The sequence below is a fragment of the Felis catus genome, chromosome A2 (genome assembly GCF_018350175.1).
Source record: "Felis catus isolate Fca126 chromosome A2, F.catus_Fca126_mat1.0, whole genome shotgun sequence".
NCBI classification, from domain to species: domain Eukaryota; kingdom Metazoa; phylum Chordata; class Mammalia; order Carnivora; family Felidae; genus Felis; species Felis catus.
Genome location: NC_058369.1, coordinates 138958309 through 138983557, shown reverse-complemented (window position 1 = coordinate 138983557; position 25249 = coordinate 138958309). Strand labels below are relative to the sequence as shown.

The following is a 25249-nucleotide window of genomic DNA, read 5'->3' as shown; positions in this document are numbered from 1 at the left end:
GACGTGGTAGCTAATATATAACGGTTATCATTTAGCAGTTTATGCATGTATCAAATCAACATGTTGTATGCCTAAAGTTATACAATGTTACATGTCAATTATGTCTCAAGAAAGCTGGCAAAAACTTGAAAAATAAATTTAAAAAGAAGTTAAATTTGTAGAGTAACTTTCCGATTGGGATTTAAATTTATAAGTAGAAATAAAAATAAAATGTAAAGATAAGAATAAAATGTTCTATCAGTAGTAGAATACTACCGTCCATAATTCCTCTGCATAATTGTTTATAGTGAGTTTTGTAGCCTGAAGTCACTTTTTCACTTTTTCTCCAGAGCAGTAGTCTGTTTTATTTATTGTATACTGAGCAATAATTCAAGCACTTTCATTTTTATAGTCCTGTTAGTGCCAAATATGTTTAATATGTGGATACTTGCCAACAGCTTTATTCCTTCTAGCAAAGATAACTTCTTCTTTTTTTTCCTAGCAAGGTCAGCATTGGACACGGCAGTGCGTTGTAAGTATTGCATCTCAATATTTTGCAGATGGTTTATTCTATTTTATCCTATGTGTATGAGCACTTACATTCAAACAATGGGGATATTTCAATGTGAGCAAAGTCGATTTAGAAATTTTTAAAGTTATAGGGATGCTATTTGAATAGCTCAATATTCTACATATATAATAGTATTCATAATGGATATTTTGTTAACATTTTTTAGGTTCAGTAATATAAGTGCAGAAAATGTTTAAAAGAATTCCTCGTTAGAACTAGAACGTAAACAGATACTCAGTGATGTGTTAGGCTTTTTACTGGTTCTAGAGGTAACCATGTGTTGTGTGTGCATGAACTAACTAGAAGTGTAAAGTAACAATTCAAAACCTCTCCTGTACTGAATTTTAAAAATAAAAATAATTAGATAAAATACATATACCTTCATCAAGATCAACTGATATATTTTTGTCAGTTATTAGCTTGTTTCCCAGGAGGTTCAGTGTTTTGTTTTGAGGTTCTTTGAAACCCTCAGGGTAAAAAAAAAGGCATGTATTTTAAGATATGTATATCTCGGTGTTTTTACATAATGCTCTTTTTGGTTTAAGACCTGAAACAAACTGACTCTAGAGTCTATTAACACTTTTAAAAAAAAATTTCTCCCCAAAGCTACAAAACCTCCCAGATATAAATGTGGAATCTCAAAAGCTTGCCCTGAGAAGCATTTTGCTTTTAAAATGGCAAGTGGAGCAGCCAATGTGGTGGGACCCAAAATCTGTCTGGAAGACAATGTGTAAGTATTTACCAGTTTGGAAGTATCTGGTGTGCCAGTAAATTTTAGCAAATTGAACCTGAGTCTAATGGATCTTTGGAAAATGTATTGGGCATGTTTTACTAAAGAAAAGTGATTTCAGTTTTCATTACACAGTTTTTTTCTCCCACACGTTTAAAGAGTCTTAAAATTCTGAGATTTCATATCAGAGTGACATAAGAACACAGCATTTGTCTAGCTTCACGTGAAGGTGAGGGACTTCCTCCGTGTGAATTCTCTAGATCTGTGCTGTCCCATCTGGAGGCATAGACACATGTGACTATTTAATTCTGATTCTTAAATAGTAGGGGGAAGGTTAATTCATTTACATTAATTAAAATTAAAAGTTCAGTTCCTCAGTCAACGAGCCACATTTCAAGTACTGAGTAGCCATACATGGCTTGTGCCTACCAGACTGAACACAAAGCATTTCCACCCTTGAAAAAAGTCCCTTTTGACAGCACTGCCCTAGATAATGAACGCTTTATCTTACAAACATCTTTCATTTTGGGGCGCCTGGGTGGCTCATTCGGTTAACCCTCTGACTCTTGGCTTCAGCTCAGTTTACAATCTCATGGTTCATGAGACCAAGCCCCACATCAGGTTCTACACTGACAGTGCAGAGCCTGCAATTAATAGGAAAAAAGAAAAACATCTTTTGTTTTAAATGTCCAAATGCTGCTTGTTGACGTGTGAAATAATCCAGTAATAACCTCAAGCCTGTTGTGATACTGAACTGTTTGCCACTAAGCTGAATGGTTTTCTATACTCAGATGCTCTACAGTTTTTAAGTAGTGTTGACTGTCACTTGTAGGTGAAGTTCGTGTCTCCGAAATCACAAGGCCCGCTTTCAGTTGGTTGCTTTTAATCTGCTCTTTCTTGGAAAATTAAATACATGAGCTTATTTAAATTTCATGTTAAAATAATAGACATGCCATTAATTATGTAGAATAAAGAGTTAATTTTATAGTAGGAGGAAACAGAAGCAGTTTCTCCCTGCAGTTTGTGTCTTTTTTTTTTCCCCCTAACTTTATTTATTTATTTTAGGGCACACATGGGGAAGGGCCATAGAGAGAGAGAGAGAATTCCAAGCAGGCTCCATGCTGTCAGCCTAGAGACCAACACAGGGCTCAGGTGTCAATCCCATGAACCATGAGACCATGACCTGAGCAGAAATCAAGAGACACTCAACTGACTGAGCCACCCAGGTGCCCCTGTGTGTCTTTTCTTTTTGATGTAGAAGCTCTTGAATTTTTATCCTAAGCCCTTTTTCAGTTAGCTATGGGCATTATTTAGCCTCTTAGAATAATGCTTTTCCTGTAATTAAAGGCTTGAGCTAGATGATCTTTAAAGTTCCTGCTCATTTCCTTTCTTTTCCCTCATGCTAGTTATAATCCATTGTTAATCCATCACTGTCTTCTGACTTCCCATAATAGTCCTATTTTACTGAATTATGTAACAAGGAACTTGGATGTTAGAAGTTCAACAGACTTAGAAGTTTACAGATTTTACATTAAATCATACCCTTCCCATTAACTTAGAATGTTTCCGTTCCCCTTTTCACCTTATTTGGCTAAGGAGGCCTCAAGTTTGATTCGGAATCATAGGTAGGAATTTCTCTTAGAATGCCTAGCCCATGGTAGACTTTCTTCGGAGACTTCCTCTGCCACCCCGCTCCCCCCATGAAGCATGTTAGTTTTAATACAAAGAAGAGATCAAAGTTGTTTTACCAGCAGGTTCTCTATTTATAGATTGTATAGGTCAAAAAGAAGAGAGTATATATAGAGGCAGTGGAATTTGGCACAGTAAATACTAGGCTCCTAGCCAAAGAATTTGGTTCTGGCATGGTGGGCATGTCATGTGGAATTTGTATTTCAGTTCCTTTAACTGTAAAATTGAAGCAGGCCTCCTAGCCATCCTCATTTCAGGAATCATTCTGATACTCAGGAGAAATTAAATAATTGATGGGATTTTAGAGCAATGCATGAAGCCCCAAAATCTAGTCTTCAAGAAGGACTGAATAATTGGCCAGGGATCCCTACTGAAAAAACCGTGGGACAGTTCACAGTCCAGTACTTTGTCTCGTATGTTCTGTTTCTGTATTGAAAGTTGTTGCAACAAAGAATTTAAACAAAGACCCTGACTTCCTTAGCATCATTCGTTCAGTTATTCAGCAAGCATTTATTGAGCATAGTCCCTGCTGTCATGAAACTCAGTCTAGTAGGAGAGACAGACATTTAAGGAGTAAATACACATCAGTCATCACAAACTGTGGCACAAGCTGTGCAGAGCTGGGTGACGAAGACTCTTGGGGATGAGTGATATGAGATCGAGGAATGAGGGCCAGGGCAGTAGCAGCTGAAGGGTCATGAAGGTAAAGAGGTGAGGTCTTTTCTTTCTTTTTGTTTTTAAGTTTATTTATTTTTTTAGTAATCTCTACACCCAACATCGGGCTTGAACTCACGACCGACCGAGCCAGCCAGGTGCCCCAGTGTCCCTTTCTGAGTGTTGAGTCATTGAAGGTTTTCAGATTCTGGCATGTCATGATTTCATTGGTGTTGAAAAAATTACCTGACTGATGTGTAAAATGATTAGAACAGTTGGAAGGCCATCACTGCCAAGGTTCTTTGACACTGACCCTCCTCCCAGTAGTAACAGGTTTTTTTCATGTGTATTCACTAAATATATAAGTAGACAGTAAAAATACATAAATAGAAACTTTACTGTTTTCCTGCACATGTCCTGAGTACCTGCACACTCATTTCGGAGACCACTAGTTCAGATCAGTGCTTTTCAGTGGGACATTTGTCAAGGTCTATAGACATTATGGGATGGTATAGCTATAGAGGCAGTACTCGTAAAGACTGGGATGCTCTTAAACACCCTCCAGTGAAGCCAGGCAGCCTTTACACATGAATTATCAGGTCCATAATGTCATCATAGACTAAATTTGAGAAACCTCAGTACAGACAAAAGAGGATAGTTAAGATCAGGGTGGTGGTTATGGCTTTAAGGACAGGTTGGATGCGTCAAGATACATTACGGAGATTAACGTAAATTTCAGACTTCTCATTAGTTTGTAATAGAAAATCCTGGGGATAAACATCAAATGTCACACACTACAGGAATTGTAGCTTCTTTTTTATTTTGCATTAGAGAGCCCATAGAATTTACTTATGTTCAAGGTATAGCTCTTATTTTAGGCATATACTCATCTGATTTCAGTTTATATGACATTGATATTAGGATAATACCTCACCTTTTATTGTGGTCTTAATGTTTGGTATAGGAATATACAGCAATGATTTTCAGAGATTTATTTATTTGTGTACATTGAGAGGCCAGATAGTATTTTTGGCTGTGAGGATCAAGAGGTAAAATCAAGGATAGTGTATAAGTACTTAAAAAATCATTTAAAATATAACCATTTAAAAATACAAAAACCATTCTAAGCTCATAAATGATAAAACAAAAGTAACCAAGCAGTTGGATAGATTTGTCCTGTGGGCTATAGGTTTGTTAAAGCCTGCTCTAAACTAACCATTTTAAGATGTAGCAGTTAAAACATAGAGTAGGTATTTGAAGCAAAACTGTGCTCAAAGATGTAGAATCTGTCTATAGATTATGTAATATTTTCTTTAGATTTTTGTCTGGAGACGTGGAATGGTAGTAGGGGGAACCTTCATATTCGTGAAAGATAAAATATTTCAAATTGTGTGAATAAGAGGGAGTAAGTAGCCTTTATACATTTAAAAATCTTGAGTAGTTTGTCATTTGCTATTGCAGGTTTTCCCTGATTGAATTCCTTGTTAAAAATCGATTAGCTACTGCCCTCTTGTGGGAAGCCTATGGCATAGTGCTTCTTTGTGGCTTTTATTTCTTAGCTCTGTGAAAGACACAGCAGCATACTAACCCCATGATGATTCTACTTGGAGAAGACACTGCGATACTTAATTATTAATGTAACAGGTTAATCACACTATCGCTTCTTAACATTAATGATGGAGTTTACTTATCTCACATATTTCTGAAGGGAGCAGAGCAAATACATTTTGAAATTCCCTCTTTTGGGCAGCACTTTTAGTGGGTTTCCTTATGACTCACCTTTCAGAACTGCTTGTGAAAAAAGTCTATGCTTTATTACATGTAAATTTTAGAGAATGAAAAGTGGGATTTTGAAGGCAGATATGTAACCCATATGGGTAGATAAATAGTTAAATGCTACTAACCTCTTCAAAATCAGATTTTTATACTTTTCCTGTATGAATCTTCAAGTAGAGTTTTTTTTTTAACTTTTTATTTTGAAATAATTACAGAAATCACAGGAGATTGCAAAGATCATACAGAGCCGTCCTGCATACTCTATACCCACTTTCCCCTATGGTTATATCTTAGAGTACACCATCAAAAACAGGAAATTGACATTGGTACAGTGTGTGTATGTGTAGTTCTGTGTCATTTTGTGACACGTGTAGGTACATGTAGCCAGTAAGCAGTTGGGGTACAGAATTATTGTATCTCCACAAAGAGCTCTTTCATGCTATGCTGTTACAGTCACCTCCATCATCACTGACGTCTGGCAACCACTAATCTGTTTGTCATTTCTATTATTTTGATGTTTTGAGAATTCTATATAAATAGAATCATACAACATGTGACCAGATGAGATTGGTTATTTCACTCAGCATGATACTCTTGAAACATCGGTGCCTGTTAAATCCCTTCTTTTTTATTGCTGAGTAATAGTCTGTGTTATGGATGCAACACAGTTTATGCATCACCTGTTGTGCTCGGCCAAACAATTTCATCGTTTCCGGTGTGTGGTAAGCATATGTTTAATTCTGTAAGAAACTGCCAAACATTTTCCACAGTGACTGCACCATTTTACATTCCCACTGGCAATGTAAGAGAGATCCAATTTCTCTATATACTTGCCAGAATTTGGTGCTATTACTATTTTTTATTTTAGCTCTTCAAATAGATGTGTAGTGATATCTCAATTTTATTGCTAGTGATGCTGAACATCTTTTAATGTGCTTTTTTTTTTTTTTTTTTTTTGCCACCTGTATATCCTCTTCAGTGAGATATCTATTCATGTCTTTGTCCATCTTTTAATTGGGTTGTTTTTGTTTGTTTTTTATTGTTACACTTTGAGAGTTTTTGAAATATATTCTAGGTATGAATCCTATTGTCAGATATGTGGCTTGAGACTATTTTCTTACAGTGTATAGCTCATCTAGACATCCCTTTCGCCAGGATGTTTTGTACGGCCAAAGGTTTTAATTTCGATAAGTTCCAGTCTATTGATTTATTTTTCTTTCATGGATGTGCTTTGTTGTTTATGGATTGGTGTCATGTCTGTCACTCACTTACCGAACCGTAGGTTTCAAACATTTTCCTCTGTATGATCTTCCAAAGCTTTTAGTTTTATGTTTTATGTTTATATATTTAAATCTGTGATCCATCCTACATTAATCTTTGAATAAAGTACGAGATGTAGGTTGAGGTTCAGTTTTGGCCTATGAATATCTAGTTGCTTCAGCTCAATTTGTTGGAATGACTTTCCTCCTCCATTGAATTGCTTTTGCTCCTTTGTTAAAAAATAAGTTGGCTGTGTTTACACTGGTGCATTTTTTTTTGTTCCACTTGGTTTTGGGTTCTCCATTCATTCCATTGATCCATTAATTTATCCACTAATACCACATGCTCTTGATTATATAGTTATAGAGTAAGTCTTTAAGTGGTGTAGAATGATTCCTCCCATTTTCTCTTTCTTTCTTTCTTTCTTTCTTTCTTTCTTTCTTTCTTTCTTTCTTTCTTTCTTTCTTTCTTTCTTTCTTTCTTTCTTTCTTTCTTTCTTTCTTTCTTTCTTTTCAAAATTAGCTATTCTAATTTCTTTGCCTTTCCATATACATTTTAGAATAACCTTGCCTCTGAGGCACCTGGGTGGCTCAGTTGGATAAGCATCTGACTTCGGCTCAGGTCATGATCTTGAGCCCCACATCAGGCTCTTGCACTGGCAGTGTGGAGCCTGCTTAGGATTTTCTCTCTCTTTCCTTCTCTCTCTGCCCCTCCCCCGTTGGCCCACACGCACACACATGTGCATGTGCTCTCTGTCTCTCTCAAAATAAATAAAAAAAAAAAAATTAAGGAATAACATTGCCTCTGTATACAAAAAACCTTGCCGGGATTTTGTTAGGAGTTGTGTTAAATCTGTATATTGATTTTTGGAGAGAATTGACCATCTTTACTATGTTGAGTCTTTCAGTTGATGAATATGGCGTTTCTCTTTAAATATTCTTTGTTATCTTTCATTACCATGTTGTGGGTTTCAGCTTACAAGTCCTATACATACTTTATTAGATTTATACCTAAGTGTCCCCATTTTTTGAGCAATTGTAGATGTCTTTGTATTTTTAATTCCAGTTTTTATATGTTCATTGTTAGTATGTAGACACAGTTGATTTTCGTGTGTTGGTCTTGTATCTTATAACCTTGCTGAATTAATTTATCCTAATTCTATTACTTCTGTTACTTTCCTTTTCTTGGTTTTTTGCTTTGGCCAGGATTTCCAGTACTATGTTGAATAGTAATGGTAAGAATGGACATACTTGACTTGTTCCTCATCTTAAGGGGAAAGTGTTGTCCTTCACCATCAAGTATGATGTTAGGTGTAGATTTTTGTAGATGTTCTCTATCAAGTTTAGGAAGTCCTCTATTACCGGAGTTTTGAGACTTTTTATCATGAATGGGTGTTGAATTTTGTCAAACGCATGTTCTGTATTGAGATGACCATGTGATTTTTCTTAAACCTATTAATATAGTAGATTATATCAATTGTTCAAATATTGAAATAACTGTGTTTCTGTAGGCTAAGCCTGACTTGGTCATAGTTCATGATTTTTTTTAATATAATGCTGAATTCTACTTACTAAATGTTTTGTTAATGAGGATTTTTGCCTGTATATTAATGTTGGTTTGTAGTTTTCTTGTAATGTCTTACTCTGGTTTGGGTATTATGGTAATATTGGCTTTATAAAATAAATTTGGAAGTATTAAATTTTCTGAAAGAGTTTGTGTGGAAGTAGTGTTAATTCTTTTTTTAAACATTTGGTAGAACTCTCCAGTGAAACCATCTAGGCTTGGAGATTTTCTGGTGAGGTGAGTTTATAAACTATGAATTCACTATCTTTAATAGTTACAGGACTATTTAAACGATCTATTTCATAATGGATGAGTTGTGTTAGCTTATTCTGAGGAATTGGATCTAACTCATTTGAGTTGTCAAATTCACATGTGTAAAATTGTTCATAGTCTTTATCCTTTTGATGTCTGCGGGGTCTATAGTGATAACCTACTTCACTCTTGGTATTAGTGATTTATGTTTTCTCTTTTTTTCTCTGTCAGTCTTACTAAAGGTTTAATTTTATTGATCTTTTTAAAGAACCAGCTTTTTGTTTCATTGATTTCTCATCTTTTTATTTTTTTTTTTTTCTTCTGCTTGTTTTAGGTTTATGGCATTCTTTTTAGTTACTTGAGATGGGAACTTAGGTGATTAATTTGAAGCTTTTTCTTTTTTAATTTAAGCGTGGAGTGCTATAAATTCCTTTCTCAGTACTCTTTTAGCTATGCCTCACAAATTTTAATAAGTTGTATGTGCATTCATTTCTGTGTGTCTTTTAATTTCCCTTCAGACTTCCTCTTTGACCTGTGGATTATTGAGAACTATGTTCTTTAGTTTCCAAGTGTTTGGAGGTTTTCCTGTTATCTTTCTGTTACTGATTTCATTGTGGTTGGAGAACACACTTGGTATGATTTCAATTCTTTTAAAAATGTTGAGGTTTATTTTGTGGCCCATGATATGGTCTACCTTTAGTATATGTTCCATGCACACTTGAAAAAAATGTGTATTTTGCCCTTGTTGGGTAGAATGTTCTTTAAGTGTCAGGTAGACCCGTTGGTTAATGCTGTGGTTGAGTTCTTCTGTACCTTTGGTAATTTTCTGTCTGTCAGTTGTTGAGAGAGAGCTGTTGACATGTCCAAGTGTAACTGTACATTTGTCTCTTTCTCCTGTCTGGTTTTGATTCACATAGTGTGTACCTCAGTTGTTTGCTGTATACACATTAAGGTTTACTGTGTCTTGCTAAAGTGACCCTGTGATCATTATGTGTCTCTCTCTGTGTCTCTGGTAATTTTCTTTGCTCTGAAGTCTATTTAATTGATGATTATATAGCCACTCCCTTGTGTAAACAGCTTTATTGAGATATAATTCACATGCTGTACCATTCACTCATTTAAAGTATACAGTCAGTGGTTTTTAGTGTATTCACAGGTACACTACAGTCAGGTTTTTTATTGTTTTTGTTTTTTTGTTTTTTTTGGTGGGGGAGAGAGTGTGCATACGTGAGCCAGGGGAGGGGCAGAGAGGGAGACAGAGGCTCTGAAGCAGGGCTCAAACTCACAAACCATCAGGTCATGACCTGAGCCCAAGTCGAATGCTTAACCGACTGAGCCACCTGGCACCCCTTGAACATTTTTATACCTCAGAAAGGAATTGTGTCCTTCAGCTATTGCCCTTCCACCCCATTCCCATCCCCTTCCACTCCGTTCTCCCCTGCCCCCCACCAGCCCTAAGTAGCCACACTTCATTTGCTATCTCTATAGATTTACCTCTTCTGGACATATTATATAGAAGGTTTTACATGATAGGTAACTTTTTTGTCATCAGTGTCCTCACTTAGCAGAGTGTTTTCAAGGTTCATCCATGTTCTGGTTTGATTAGTACTTCATTCCTTTTTATGATGGACTCATTCTCCATTGTGTACATGTATCACATTTTGTGTATTCATTCATCAGTTGATGGACATTTGGTTTGTCTCCACTTTTGGGCTATTGTGAACAATGTTTCTTTCTTTAAAAAATTTATTTAAATTTTAGTAGTTAACATACAGTACAATATTGGTTTCTGGAATAGAATTCAGTGATTCATCGCTAACTTACACCACCAGTGTTCATCACAAGTGCCCTCCTTAATACCCATCACCCATCTAGCTCATCCCCCCCCCCCCACTCCTCTTCCAGCAACCCTCAGTTTGTTCTCTATTGTAAAGAGTCTCTTATGGTTTGTTTCCCTCCCTCCTCTCCGCACTGACCCCCCCCCACCCCTTCCCCTATGTTCATCTGTTTTGTTTCTTAAATTCCACATATGAGTGAAATCTTATGGTATTTGTCTTTGTCTAATTGACTTATTTTGCTTAGCATAATACATTCTAGCTCCATCCATATTATTGAAGATATCAAAATATCTTTCTTTTTGATGGCTGAATAATATTCCATTATATATATATAACACCACATCTTCTTTATATAATGAATAATGTTTCTATAAATATTTGTATACAGGTTTTGTATGGACATGTTTTCATTTTTCTTGTATATATGCTTAGGAGTGGATTTTGGTTCACATAGTAATTCTATGCTTAACTATTGGAGGAGCTGCTAGAGTGTTTTCCAAAGTGGCTGCACTAATTTGCCTTTTGACAGCAGTGTATCAGGTTTCCAGTTTTTACATATAACACTTGTCATTATCTAACTTATTGGTTACAGCCGTCCTAATGGGTGCTGAGTGGTACCTTGTGGTTTCAATTTGCGTTTCACTGATGGTTAATGATCTTTAATATCTTTTCATTTATTTGTTGGCCATTTGCATATCTTTGGAGAAATGTCTATTCAAACCCTGCCCATTTTTAAATTGGATTATTTCTTTATTATTGAGTAGTAATGCTGTGTTCTTCTGATTAATGTTTATGTGATATTTATCTCTTTCTACTCTTCTACTTTTCACCTACCTGTATCATTATATTTTAAGTGAGCTTTTTGACCCAAAACCATAAAACTACTAGAAGAAGATCCAGGGAAAAATCTTTATGACATTGGTCTGGGCAATGAATTTTTTTGGATAAGACACCAAAAACCTAGGCAGCAAAAGCAAAAATAGACAAATGGGATTACATCAAGCTAAAAAGCTTCTGCACAACAAAGGAAACAATCAAGAGAACAGAAAGTCAACCTACAGAATGGGGGAAAATGTGCAATCCATATTATCTGCTAGGATATTTAATATCTAAAATGTATAACGAACTCCTACAACTCACTAGCAAAAAAATCAAATAACCTAATCAAATAGTGAAAGGCCTAAATAGACACTTCTCAAAAGGATACAAATAGCCAACAGGTATATGAAGAGATGCTCAGTGTCACTAATTATCAGGGAAATGTGAATCAAAACCACAATGAGTTAATCACCTCACACCTGGTAGAGCGGCAGTCATTAGAAAGACAGAAGATATCAGATATCGTCAACACTTCATCAAGTGTTGATGAAGATGTCAAGAAAAGGGAGCCCTTTTACACTGTAGGTGGGCATGTAAATTGATACAGCCATTATGGAAAACAGGGTGGAGGTTATTGAAAAAATTAAAAACAACTGGCTTATCTAATAATCCCACTTCTTGGTGTATGTCCAAAGGAATTAAAAACAGAATCTTGAAGAAATATCCACTCTCACGTTCACTGCAGCATTATTCACAGTAGGTAAGATGGAAACAGTCTAAATGTCCGTCGACAGATGAATGGATAGAGAAAATGTGGTGCATATATATGCGCAATGGAATATTATTGAGCAAATAAAAGAAGAAAAGTCTGCCATTTGTGACAACATGGATGAAGCTGGAGGACATTATGCCGAGTGAAGTAAGCCACATGCAGAAAGACAAATACTGCCTGATCTCACTTATGTGGAATCTAAAATAGTCACATTCATAGAAGCAGAGAGTGAGGTAGTGAGTACCAGGGACTTGGGGGAAGAGTAAATGGGGAGATTTTGGTCACCGGGTACCAAGTTTCAGTTATGCAAGATGATTAAGTTCTTGAGATGTAATATACAATGATGTGACTATATTACAGTACTTTATTGTTTGCTTGAAATTTGCTAAGAGGGTAGCTCTTAAGTGTTCTCACCATACACACACAAGTGGTAATGAAGGTGATGAATATGTTAATTAACTTGATGTAAATATTTCACAGTGTATATCAAATCGTATACTTAAATAAATACAATTTTTGTCAATTAAAAATATACTTCAATATACCTATATACTAGTGTACCTCAACAAAAGAATTTCTTGTAGACACCACGTAGTTGGGTCCTATTTCAATCCACTGTGTCAATTTCTGTCTTTATTTGGTATGTTTAAACTACTTACACTTATTATAATTATTGACATGTTAGGACTTAAGCCTGCCATTTTATTATATTTTGTTCTCTTTTTTTTTTTTTTTTTTTTTCCTGTTTTCTTTTACTGGCTTTCTATGAGTTCCATGAACATTTTTTAAAATTTCTTTTTGATATATTTATAGTGTTTTTTGAGTGTATTTCTTTGTAGAGCTTTTTTAGTGGTTGCTCTTGCTATTTACTTATCTGGCTCCTGATAGAAGAAGTTTGCTGACTCAAGGTCTGGACTTAAGAAAGAGGAAGAAAATGTTAACTATGCAGATTAAAAGTATATTATGTCAGTAACTCTTACATTGTGAATAGCACAAAAAAATGAAGGAAGTTGTCTTCTAGTAATTTAAAACTTAATATGTGTTTCAACAAAAACATCACTCACATCATTGACAGGCAAGTGAAGTTCCAACATATACCTTCATCATTTCAGTTTTTCCTTTGTCTTACTCTTCAAATGAAATGTCATCCAAGGTTTGTGTTCAAACTGCATTCATCCATCACTTGCAACCATAGGTTAGCTACAGATAAGAGTTCTATGAAAATCAACACGTTCTGTGAGAATCAGTTGGCCACGTGGGGTTCGTAGTAGAGTATTACAGCTTTTCCTGTGAAATTGTGTGGAACAAATCTTTTATATCAGAAAAGTTCATGATAAACATAGGCCCCTGTGTGTGTGTGTATAGATGTACCACATGTGAGTGTGTGTGTGTGTCTGTGTGTATTCTCACATATGCATACTTGCCCCTCTCCACCAACCGCAAACCAGTTGTGAATCATTGAACAGCACACCACCGGCAGTATCACTATTACCTTGAATTTTTAGAATTAAAGACACCTACAGTTTGAGTGTAATAATGCTGATTCAGCAAACCGAACCGACACAAGCCAGTGTTCCACTCTTACCTTCCATGTCACAGTATCCCGGTGGTCTGTAAGCTGCTCGTGGATGGTGATTACCTCAGCTGTAACAGTACGAGTGAGTGTGGTTTGGTGCCGCAATTAAATGCATACAAGATTCCTTCTTCTGAGTGTAGAGAAATTTTACATTGATAATGATTAAGAGAATGTTCACCATTATTCTGGTTTTCAGATTATAAAAGCATCTCACTTCTGTTTCATGTCACATTGATATTGCAAAAAGTAGAAAAGAGATTATTGTTTGATCCATAGAGGATAGTGCAAAATATGTGCGTAATGTCCACATGTTTTAAAGATTTTCTAAAATGCCATTTCATCACACAAAAGAGCAGCAAAAAATAGTATTTGGGCCCTGATACATTTTAATATATCTATTTGTGAATTCTTATTTAAGGACATTGCTTTAAAATTATTTAAATTTAGACTGTCTCCTGTGATGTAGTAGAGACCTTTTAATCTCCACTGCAGTTATTAAACAATTGTGTGTGTATATAATATCCCCAACTCTTTTTTGACATTGCTTTATTTCTCTGATCTAGGTTTATTTACAATAGCTAATTCTAAATTTGTCTTGACTTTTCCCCTTCAGTTTAATGAGTGGCGTTAAGAATAACGTTGGAAGAGGGATCAATGTTGCCTTGGCAAATGGTAAGAATAATTATTTTAGCTTACAGATGTGATCAGTGGATACTCATGTGGCCCAAAGTAAAATGCACCTTAATATCAAGGGATCAGGTCAGAAAGTGCCACACTTGACCCTAAAGCCCTTTTCCCACCCTCATCCACAAAAACCACCTGTAGGGGGAGACACCGTGTCCCAGTATTATAGCATGCTTTCTTGGAAGCCTCCCACTTGCTGTGCAGTGTGTGGAGAGCTTCCCACGTGAAACTGATGAATGCTGAGGAATGTGAAATCTAACAAAATGAAGATAGATTGACATGATGAGGGTGTGTGAATGACAGAGGGTGATGGACTAATGGGAGGGGTGGGGAGAGGAATGAAGAGTAAAAATTAACTGTAACTTTTCAGTATTATCCACATTCATCATGTAAGTTCATTAGTGAAAGAAAGTTCATTGAATCCTGAGCATCTCAAGTATTCTTGCAAAATCAAATCTGAAAATCTGAACCCGTGAAATAAGGAACTGCATGCTTGTCTTTTCCTTCTGGTACAGTAACCCTGTAAGGCTGTAATGGGGCGATTAGGAACCACGGCCACCTTACCCAGTTCGTAGTATAGGAAAATATTCTTTACTTCTTTCACAAAAGATAAGTTTCTGCATTTCTACTTTCTTCATTTACTTAGGTAAAAAGCTCTGTACGTGTTTGTCTAATTGATAGCAAAAAAAAAAAATACACTTTAAAAGGGAAATAGGTGAAAAAATTTTAAAAGATGACTTTAATGATAGAAAATAGCATCAATTAATCTTTTTGTAAAAGGCTTACATATTTTTTGGTGATTGTTAAATAAGGGACAGTGGCAACACCTAAGAATGAAAAATATCGACCTGAATCTGAGCGGTCTACATACGGTCTCTCATGAACTTCGGTTGCTGCTCCTTGGCTTAAAGATTAGTGAGAAAGTGCAGAATTTTAATTTATCCAAAAGTTACTCTTTTAGAAATATATTTCAGATGCACACAGTTCAGATTTTAAGCCTTTTTCAAAATAACTCTTTCTTGTAAATGAATTCACACCCATCATTGGATAAGATCATTTGTCCCATACAGTGTAGGAGTATATTTCAATTGTTTAATTTGATACGATTTCCATCTCTTTCAGGAAAAACAGGAGAAGTATTAGACACCAAATATTTTGACATGTGGGGAGGAGGTAAGTATAGGTAACATGTAACTGTTCTGTTGCTGTAGCACTGACTGACTTTTTAAGCCTCCTCAATATAACATAGCTCATTACTGAGAAGATAATGGTATTTTTGTGTTCATTCATTTTTTCTTTTCACTAAACATCTATCTGTATTTAAGTCATTAGTCATATTGCGTATATTTTGCTTTTTTATAGAAATTGTGTAATTAGGAGCAATAATACAAAAATTTAGATTTTAAAAATCTGAGTCCTGTATTTTGCAGCACAACTAATTGAAAGCTTTGGATCCTTTAGGTTTCTGACTGAACTTTTTAAAAAGGAAGAAGTAATTTAGAGAAGGGCAGAAGCAATTTAAGCACTTTTACTTAAAATTAATTTTTTTGCGTATTTTTTAGTCGCTAAAATAAATTATAACCAGGATTATTATTAAAGTAGATAAGTACTTGAGAGAAAGAATAGAGTGTTCTTTATAGTTCACTGCACGTAGAGTGATTCACCAGTATCTTCCTAATGTGGAAGTTCCTCAAGGAACAGGTATAAGTCATTTACCAGCATGCAGAAGTGAGGACCTAGCCCCTTGAACAAGAGTGTGCCTCAAAGACATTTCTTCCTCAGATCTGATGGAAGGCCAACACTGATTTATCTTTGGATTCTTTTGTGAGGTGTTGGTTTGGGACATATATCAGCATGAGGCTGTCCCTAGCACCTCCTCATTTCCATTCCCTGAATAGATTCCCTAGAAGCCAGTAGCTGTTAGTCTTGAAGTTTATGTTAGGCTTTCAAACCATTCACCTTTTCTAGTATTTCTTCAGCTTGTAATGAGATGCAATGTTTTATTTAGGACTTTTCACGGCTGTCAAAATGGTGTAAACTTAAAATGCTACCATCAGTTTTATACTCTCACGGCATAATTGGCCCCACCAAAACTTATTACAGGGAAACACCCTTCCAAAACCCTTGTTGAAATCAGCCACGTGACTAGAAGCTCTGCAGTTTCATCAACTGTAGATGGTAGATTAATTACTGCCGAACGCCGAAAAGACTCTTCAAGTGAAGAAATAGGTGCAGTTTACTTCCATCTTTGCATTTATAAGGAAATGGTTTGTTAGCTACTCTGTACATTTTCTCAGAATTGAAAATGCTATTATTACAAAAAAGAATGCAGTTAGAGGACGTCTTTGGAATCTGCTATGGGAAGAAACTGAGTAAATTTGAAGTGTTCCAGTTCTGAAATAGTGTTAGATTTGGGGACTGCACAGAGACCTGATATTGGAGCATTCAAGATATAAAACGATTGGTAGTACCTGATCTACCTCTGACCACTTTGTAGTCACTGAAGTGGTTTATTTTTAAGTTTTTGTGAATCTTGGTGCACTAGACGAAGCAGGTAATGACTGTGATATTTGCCATAATTAGATATAGCCTTCATTCCTCTCCCAAGATATGCCCAGAGGATCATAATCAGTGGGTGTGTGTGTGTGTCTGTGTGTGTGTGCGTGTGCGTGCGTGTGTGTATTTAATTTTTAGAGAAATTGCAGAGCCTTTTATGAATTAGATAAAAGCTCTGTGTCCTTTTAGATAAGTACCCAAACCATTTTACATATACCCAGGGAATCCCTGAGGCTTTCTTCTGCCCCCACCCCAAGTTTCTTTCTTTAAATTATAAGTCATGCTTTAATATGACTTTGCCATGTGTTTTTTTTTTCATTTAGCCCCTGGTGGAATGTCAGTACAAAAGACACATAGGATGAATCAGGATTAGGAAATTCTAAGTTGATGGTGGGATCCTATTAAGGGACAAACTTCATTTTTAACCTATTCATAAGATTTATTTCCCTTTTGGTTACTCTACTTTTGAAATTATTGATTTACAAATACTTCATGTTTTAGTTTATTAACTTTTAGGAGATCATCGTGATGGCTACTTAGTCACTAAAAAATCCCCCCAAACCATCAATCCTTTCTTTTTCTCCAGATGTGGCCCCATTTATTGAGTTTCTGAAGTCCATACAAGATGGAACAATAGTCTTAATGGGAACATATGATGATGGAGCAACCAAGTATGTAAACTTAAAATTTTATACAATTTTTGGAGCTATAATTAGTTATAAAAGCAATACATTTTCAATGAAAAGAAAATACATAAAGCAGAGCAAAGTACTCAAATTCCAGATAAACACTATTAACATTTTTTTATTTGCTTCCTTCTGTCTTTCTCTGTATTTATCATGCATATATGGTCATAAAGTTAGAACCACATAGTACCTAAAGTTTGTTATACCCTTTTATATTCTAATTTTAGCAACCTTAAATAGTTTTCTCTAATATTAAGATTCTTCAGTAGCATTTCCCATGGCCCACCAAGAGTTGATCACACGGCCCCACCTTTATTTGAAAGTTTCCTATTATTGCCAAAATTTTTGTATCATAAATAACATTTCGATAAACATCCTTTTAAGTAATCATGTCCTTAGGGTAAGTTCCTAGAAGTGGCATTAACTGTGAAGGAATAAGTGTGATATGTTTTTCATAATATTTAATGCATGGTAAACTTTTATATAAAACTTTTTTCTTAAAATTGTACATGTTGTAAAACTTTGAAAATACAGAAAAGCACAAAGAAAACAAGTTATAGTTTGTCTACTCAGTGATAACCATTGATAAGTTAGTTTCCATCTCCAGTTTCCTTAATACACATATTTTCTTCATCTTAATCATTTGGAATGCTAGCATTTACAGCATACCTTTTAATTTCTTTATGTGGTGAATATTTTCCCATAACATTAAATAGCTTTCATAACAAAATTGTTCATGTCTGCCTAGCATAGCCCTTAAACATGTGTCATGATTTAAAAATTATTTAATCAAATACCTGCTGCTGGATCCTCAGGCTATTTCAAGTGTTCATACTTAGAAAAATGTACTATCTTAAACATTTTTGAACAATCATCTCTTTCTTTAAGACAGATTTTTTTTTAAGTTTGTACCAATTTTACATGGCTCTCATAAGTTTCAGGACGCTGACTATTAATTTTTTAAAAGTTACCAATTCTAAAAGTTTTGGAAAGGGATTTTGTTAATGTGCCTTTCTTTGGTTATTGTTGAGACTGCATTTTTTTTCACAAGTGTTTTTGGCTCTTTCTCTTGTAAACTGTCTTTTGACCATTTAGGTTGACTCATTGATTTGTAAGGACCTTTATATGTTAAGGATATTAACCATTTCTCATGTTAAAATATATTACTTTGTGGGTTTTTTTTTTGTCAATTTATGGTGCTTTTTGACTTTCAAGGTTTAGACTAATTCCTATTTAGTCAAGTGTATGGATTTTTCATTTTAGTTTCTTCTACTTTTATACTTGAAGTGTTTTCCTATATCCAAATTAAATATTTAGTACGTTTTCTTCTTCCAGCAACTTCACTGTTTTCATGTATTTTATTTATTGAACATTTACTAAAAATGTTTATTTTGGGAGCGAGCACACGCACGTGCGTGAGTGAGGGAGGATGAGAGAGAATCCCAAGCAGGCTCTGTGCTGTCAGCTCAGAGCCTGACATGGGGCTCAGTCCCATGACCTGAGCAGAGATCAAGAGTAAGACGCATGGGGCGCCTGGGTGGCTCGGTCGGTTGAGTGTCCGACTTCGGCTCAGGTCATGATCTCACGGTCCGTGAGTTCGAGCCCCGCGTCGGGCTCTGTGCTGACAGCTCAGAGCCTGGAGCCTGTTTCAGATTCTGTGTCTCCCTCTCTCTCTGCCCCTCCCCTGTTCATGCTCTGTCTCTCTCTGTCTCAAAAATAAATAAATGTTAAAAAAAAAAAATTAAAAAAAAAAAGTCAGACGCTTAACTGACTGAGCCGCCTAGGCTCCCCTGTTTTCATGTAATTTAAAAAATAAATCTGTTATTTCTCAGTGTCTTAGAATGCCTATTTTCATGTAGATTTGACTTTGTTTTTTATAATTTTTGTTCTGTTCATTTTGTTCTGTTCCTTCCCCAGTAAGACACTGTTTCAGTTTTTTAATAACTATTTTATAAAAATAACTGTACTTAATACCTTTCTGGGGTGGTTAAGAAGTCTTTAATAATAGTGTTTCTCAAATCCCTTCTATGATATTTTATCCAGATGAAAAGTATGGTACTTTTATCAGGAATAAAAAGCACCCCTTACAGATTTTAATTGAAAAGGCTGCAAAATTAAGTTCACAAAGGAATACGGCATGTCTGTTTATTGATTTTTTTGTACCTGCATTTAATGTATAATTACATTATTGCAGATTTGCACTAAGAAAACAGTGCTACTTTGTGAATGTAGTAAAGTGGAAGTATTTTCTTTGACTACATTTTATCTGGTTCAGCTAAGGATGTGTTAAATCCATAGATGGAAGGTTAAATAAAACTGATCTATGCATCCATTGCCATTTAGCTAGATAGAACTAAATGGAAAGTAATTAGGTATTCTTTATGAAAAAACAAGTAACTTGCTATTTGCTTTTGCTGATAGATTAAGATAGTTTACATGTATAATTTGAGGTTTAAAAATTTTTAAAAACCTTGCTTTCCTGAGTAGATACACATGACCTCTCTTTTTCATCATGTTATTTCATAATTATAGCTGTCAGCTTCAGACCTGTTTCCCTTCTTCTGATAAATTGTGGCGATACCTAAGAACTAAGACAGGATGATATTTCTTCTTTAACTGACGTTTATTGGTGCCCATCATATATAACAAGAGCAGAATCAGAAGACATTCAGCCTGTAAGGCAAAAGTAGAAATCTACATTTTGATGTCTTGGAGTGCCTGGAGGCTCAGCTGGTTAAGCCTCCAACTTTGGTTCATGATCTCACGGCTCGTGAGTTTGAGCCTGACATCTGGCTCTCTGCTGTCAGCATAGAGCCTGCTTCAGATCCTCTGTCCCCCCCCCCCAATACTCTGTCCCCCTCCCCTGTGCGCTCTCTCAAAAATAAATTTAAAAAAATAAATAAATTGTGATGTCTTTATACTTAGCCAATATATGGTTCAACCTCTGTATATTTAAATGATTTCAGTTGTCTGCATTTTCAGTTTGGGTACATGAATTTGTATTTTGAATATTTCCTTTTTCCAAACACCAGTGAAATAAATTGTAAGTATTGTGTCCTTTATACAAAAATGGACACGCAGTCTTTATAAATGGCCATCTGCATCTATTAAATGTAACGGAATTGAAGCATACACCTTGGCAGGTATCTGTGGAACATTTGAAGTGTGATTCATCAGCTGTGGTATACCCAGTCTTCTATGGGATTAGAAGCTGTCTGTGCTTCAACTGATGTGTTAAGGACTTTTCTTTCCATAAGGCTTCTGGATTTTACTTCATAGGAATGGTTTGTTTTCCTGCTTATACCCAATACCCAAAAGAGTTTAGAATTTGAAATGGATGTGCCTACTGTCTGCAAGACTGGGAGTTGGTATGGGTTCTCCATAGTTGTCCCTGCCTGATCCCAGTTATTGCTATCAGCAGTGAGCTCCTTGGCTGTACAGTGAACTTGTGAGAGTGTTTGCGATTGGTCTCCATCACAGCACTTCCCAGAGTGTGTTCTAGTGGGATCCCAGCCCTTTACCTGTAATGGTCAAATAAGTTTGGGGGATGGCACCTTGCATTTTGCCTCTTTCAGGGATTTACAATGCAAGGCCCTGAAGTTTGCCCCTGAGGAAACCTCTTTACCTTTGTTTATCCCAGTGTTTCTTGATTGTAACAAGGAAGCCCATTTTAAAAACAAAACAAAACAAAAAACAAACAAAAAAACCCCACTATATTTAACAAAAGGTACATTTTGGAGAGTGCAGATCTCTAATGATGCCTACTTCCTCCCCCTCCCCCAACCTACCCTTCTAAAATAAATTATTTGTTTCTGTGATGAGAACTTTAATAGTTTGAGCAAGCTAAATTTTGCTCTCGTAGCCCTCCTTTTGGAGACAACACTCCATGATGTGTTAGCTTCCTGGCTAAGTGAAAGGTTTAAATGTGGGTGACCTAAAGTAAGTGATCCTAAGTCATTTGACAAAGCATCCAAGCCACGGTTGGGGGTGGGGGAGGGGGGAATTCCCATGGAACTCGTTTGCAAATCTCTCCCCTGAACTGCTCACCTCTGAAGGGCACCAGTATCTCATCATTGCTCTATCTGAAACAGAACAGAGCAAAAAATTATTCTTAAGTAAACATTACGTTCTCAGGGTTGGTCTCCTTCTAAATACCACCTGGTAGACTTAGCTTGGGTAAATGGAGCAATAAATATGTTCCCCAAATCATTTGATACTTCATGTTTGAAACTAATTAGCATTTCTCTTTCATTTTTCCGTTTTCCTGCACCATACACAGGACCCTTGTCACCTTTCATCATGTTAAGTTTCTGGGTTGGTTTACCCTCTGGGCTGCATTTTTTTGGGCATCAGCTCTCTGGTTGATTATCAGCTCTCTTAAAATGAGTGCTCCAGATCAAACACAGGGCTCCAGATGTGGTCTGGCCAGTGCAGGGGAGATGCTAGCTTTTACCGTTCTGGAGATTACATTTCTTTGAATATTCATGCAGACTAGTATTGTATTAGTTTTCTTTAAATGGTCATATCACATTTTTGACTCATGAATTTTTGGTTAAGTTAAACTCTTAGATCATTTCATTTGATCTCAGACCTTTTTTTTTTTTTTTTAAGCCACTGCCAAGTCAGGTCTTTCTCCCCATTCAGTACTTGCTTTTGTTTAATCTAAATGAAGGGCTTCATTTACCCTTGTTATCCTTGTTACATTCAATTTTGCTGATTTTAGCCCATTAGGTCATGATTCTGACATTTGTCCTATGAGATTTCCATGATCCAGGCTTTGTAGTCTCTCCAGAGTTGTTCTTGTGTCTAAATCGAAGTCATTGATGAAACTGTTCGCCAAGGGCAGTGTGCCACCCTACTAGGGGCCTCCTCCGAGGGATTCATCTACTGATCATCTACAGAAACTGTTTTTTAAACAGCTGCCAGTGCACCCTAATAGGCATATCATCCAGCTGCTGCTTCATTATTTTATTCATAGAGGCTATTTTCTAAGACTCTCAGATGCTCACTTGAAACTCATGAACTATGCTAATTACAGTAGCCTAATCTACCACCCGAAAACCTCTTTATATGGTGAAATGCCTGAGATGACATTAACTTGGCTTGATTTATTTCTCCCTCCTCCTCACTACCCCATCTTTCCTCTTCCTCCTTTTTTTTTTTTTTAATGTTCACAGGATCTCCTTGCTGTAATCCATTCTAGAATTTGCTAAGAATTGGAAGTAGTTCTATTGAACCATTGTTTCTAAAAATTTCCTTGCCTTTTTTGAAGACTGGAGTAACTTTTAACGATCTAGCACCTTCATTTTCCATAATGCTTCTAAAATAATGGACATTGCCTTGAAGATGATATTAATAAGTTCCTCGGAATTTAACTGTGTGATGTGTGTAGGCCTGGAGGCTTCCCTTTACTTTAAGGCACTTATATAGACATTCCTGAACCACTCTTCCCTTTTTATGTTGATCAGAGTGTTTGCCTCCCTGGAAAGGACAGGCATGCTTTGATCTCGATACTATATTGTTCTTGTGAAACAGTGGGTCACTTCGTTGTTTGTGCCTAGTAGCAGAAGTTCTTTCTGTGGCCTTTTATAGTTTTAGGAGTCTCATCTTATTCTGAGCACTACAGGTCTTCCTGGTAGTAGTATTCAAAGTTTTGCCATCAGTAATATGATTTGCCCTACATTTTTGGATGCTTTTCTGAGTTTGAGCCCATCAGAGAACACTCCTATAGCAGCACTAATTTGGAACCTATCTTTCTCTTTTCTGGGATTGCTAGCAATCATACAGTGAAAATTATTGGGAGTTTTGGTTTGTTTTTGAAGAGTCCTCTTCTCTCCTAAGAGCTTTTAATCTGAACTTTGTATGATGTGCTCTCTTTAAAGTCCAGGCTCCGGGGTCACCTGTACCTGGCGTTGCTTATTCTTCAGTTTCCGGAGATAGCATGGTGATTCTCTTCCAAAGTTCTTGACACCTACACTTCCATTTCCCAAGTGCTTCTTCCCTGTTGGTCCACATTGAGCCCAGGACATTAATTCTCCATGTTGCTTTCTGTGCTTTTCAAGACAGGGTGCATCGGCCTGTTGTGGTGGTGTGACCGTGGGGCTCTCAGCGGCTCCTTTTTCCCCAGGAAAGATGGAGGCAGATCTCTGAGTCGCCCCCTCTCCAGTACCCACTTCCTCTATTGTACTCCAGATTGCCCCTGTGTAGCTGTAGAATCTCTTCTAGGAAAACTTGATCCCTGTCTCTGCTTTCTTGTTTGTCACAGGATAATTTTTAATTAATTTTAAACAAAATGTAGTCCATTGAAATTTTTCACATCTCTGCTAGTTAAGACCATTGGTAGAGATTAATGTATATTAATGTACATTAATATTAATGTAATACACTCATGGGGGTCCTATGTAGAATAAAAGCTTATATTTTTAAATTTATGCTATGTATATATTAGTTACACTGGCTTTTAAAGAAATGGGAGGGCTCCTGGGTGGCTCAGTCAGTTAAGCATCTGACTTCAGCTCAGGTCATGATCTCCCAGTTCGTGGGTTCAAGCCCCACATCAGGCTCTGTGGTGACAGCTCAGAGCCTAGAGCCTGCTTGGATTCTGTGTCTCCCTCTCTCTCTCCCCTCCCCTGCTCCTGCTCTGTCTCTCTGTCTCTCTCAAAAATAAAACAGCATTGAAAAATAAAGAAATGGGATATTTTGATACCTAATGTGTATTGAATCAAGTGCTGAGAATATTGGTTACGTTGCATGATTTTAAACTTCTTTTTGAAACATGAAATCATCTTTTACTAAAACAAAAGATGTCAGAAAGGAATAATGAAGTCCTCCAAATTCTATGTAGGCAAAGCAGACAATTTTAGAAATTACTGAGAAACTTACCTTGTTCTAAAACTGTAGTGGATACTCATAGGGGCAAGGGGTGGGGGCGCCTGGACCACCCCAGGTTTGAGGGTTTGCTAGGACTAGCATGTGGTCCTGCTCGCCTCATGACTGCTATTTGTTGCAGCAAAAGCACAATCAGCAAAAAGGGGAAATACGCACTGAGCAAAGTCTGGTGGGAACCAGGCTCACGTTCCAAGAGTCCTCTCCCAGTGGAGCCACACAGGACAGGCTTCATTCCTCCAGCACCAAACAGTGACAACACTGTGAAATGCTGTCTTGTAGGAAAGCTTACTGGGGACCCAGTGTCCAGGGATTTTACTGGCTACTGGCCACATAGGCACCCTCTGCCTGACACATCCCCAGATTCCAGACTCCCAGACGTAAAGTAGGTGTTCAGCATAGACAGCCTTGCTTCTGCAGAACAGGCACAGTGACCCATCCCGAGCAGTTCTGGGAATGGGGGGAGCCCTCCCCAAATCCAAGTGTCCAGCTGCCAGCCGGGGACCAACCCGCTGTTAGGCCTTTCTAAAGATAGCCCTCGTAGGCCGGCTTTGTTGCCCTCTTCTGCACAGGACCGCAGGGTGTTCTCATGGGAAAGGAAGTAAAGAGATGAAGGGAGGGAGTCAAAACAAAGCCATTTTCAAGTTGCTTCTGGATCTCTGGCTAAATTGGCCTAGTTTACTCATGTACATCAAGATGACTGGTTCTGAAATTCAGAAGTAAGGAAGTAAAAATGATTGCCCTTCAATATATTTCTTAATTGATATAAAATTCATAGATGAAGAAGATTTTATTCATACTTTTTACAGGGAGCCAGGCCTGCAGTCGGAGAAACCACCGACTTTGCAAGCAGTTTTTACTTTACGTATAAAACAGTCTCTTGGCATCTGTGAACTTCACCTTCAGCTATTTAGGAGCAACCCCAAAGCCCATGAGGTGCCAATTGGTAATTACTCTGA

General features: G+C 36.7%; 1 protein-coding gene across 2 annotated transcripts in view; it reads left to right on the top strand.

Annotated features, from left to right (window-relative positions):
* The window catches only part of FAM3C (FAM3 metabolism regulating signaling molecule C), a 63164-nt gene that overhangs the window by 32027 nt on the left and 5888 nt on the right, over window positions 1-25249 (top strand). For both annotated transcript variants that reach the window (XM_003982983.6, XM_023250519.2), the window contains exons 4-8: window positions 482-511; window positions 1157-1280; window positions 14093-14151; window positions 15286-15336; window positions 17306-17390. In XM_003982983.6, the coding sequence (XP_003983032.1) occupies window positions 482-511; window positions 1157-1280; window positions 14093-14151; window positions 15286-15336; window positions 17306-17390 (349 nt within the window). The remainder of the gene's footprint in view (window positions 1-481; window positions 512-1156; window positions 1281-14092; window positions 14152-15285; window positions 15337-17305; window positions 17391-25249) is intronic.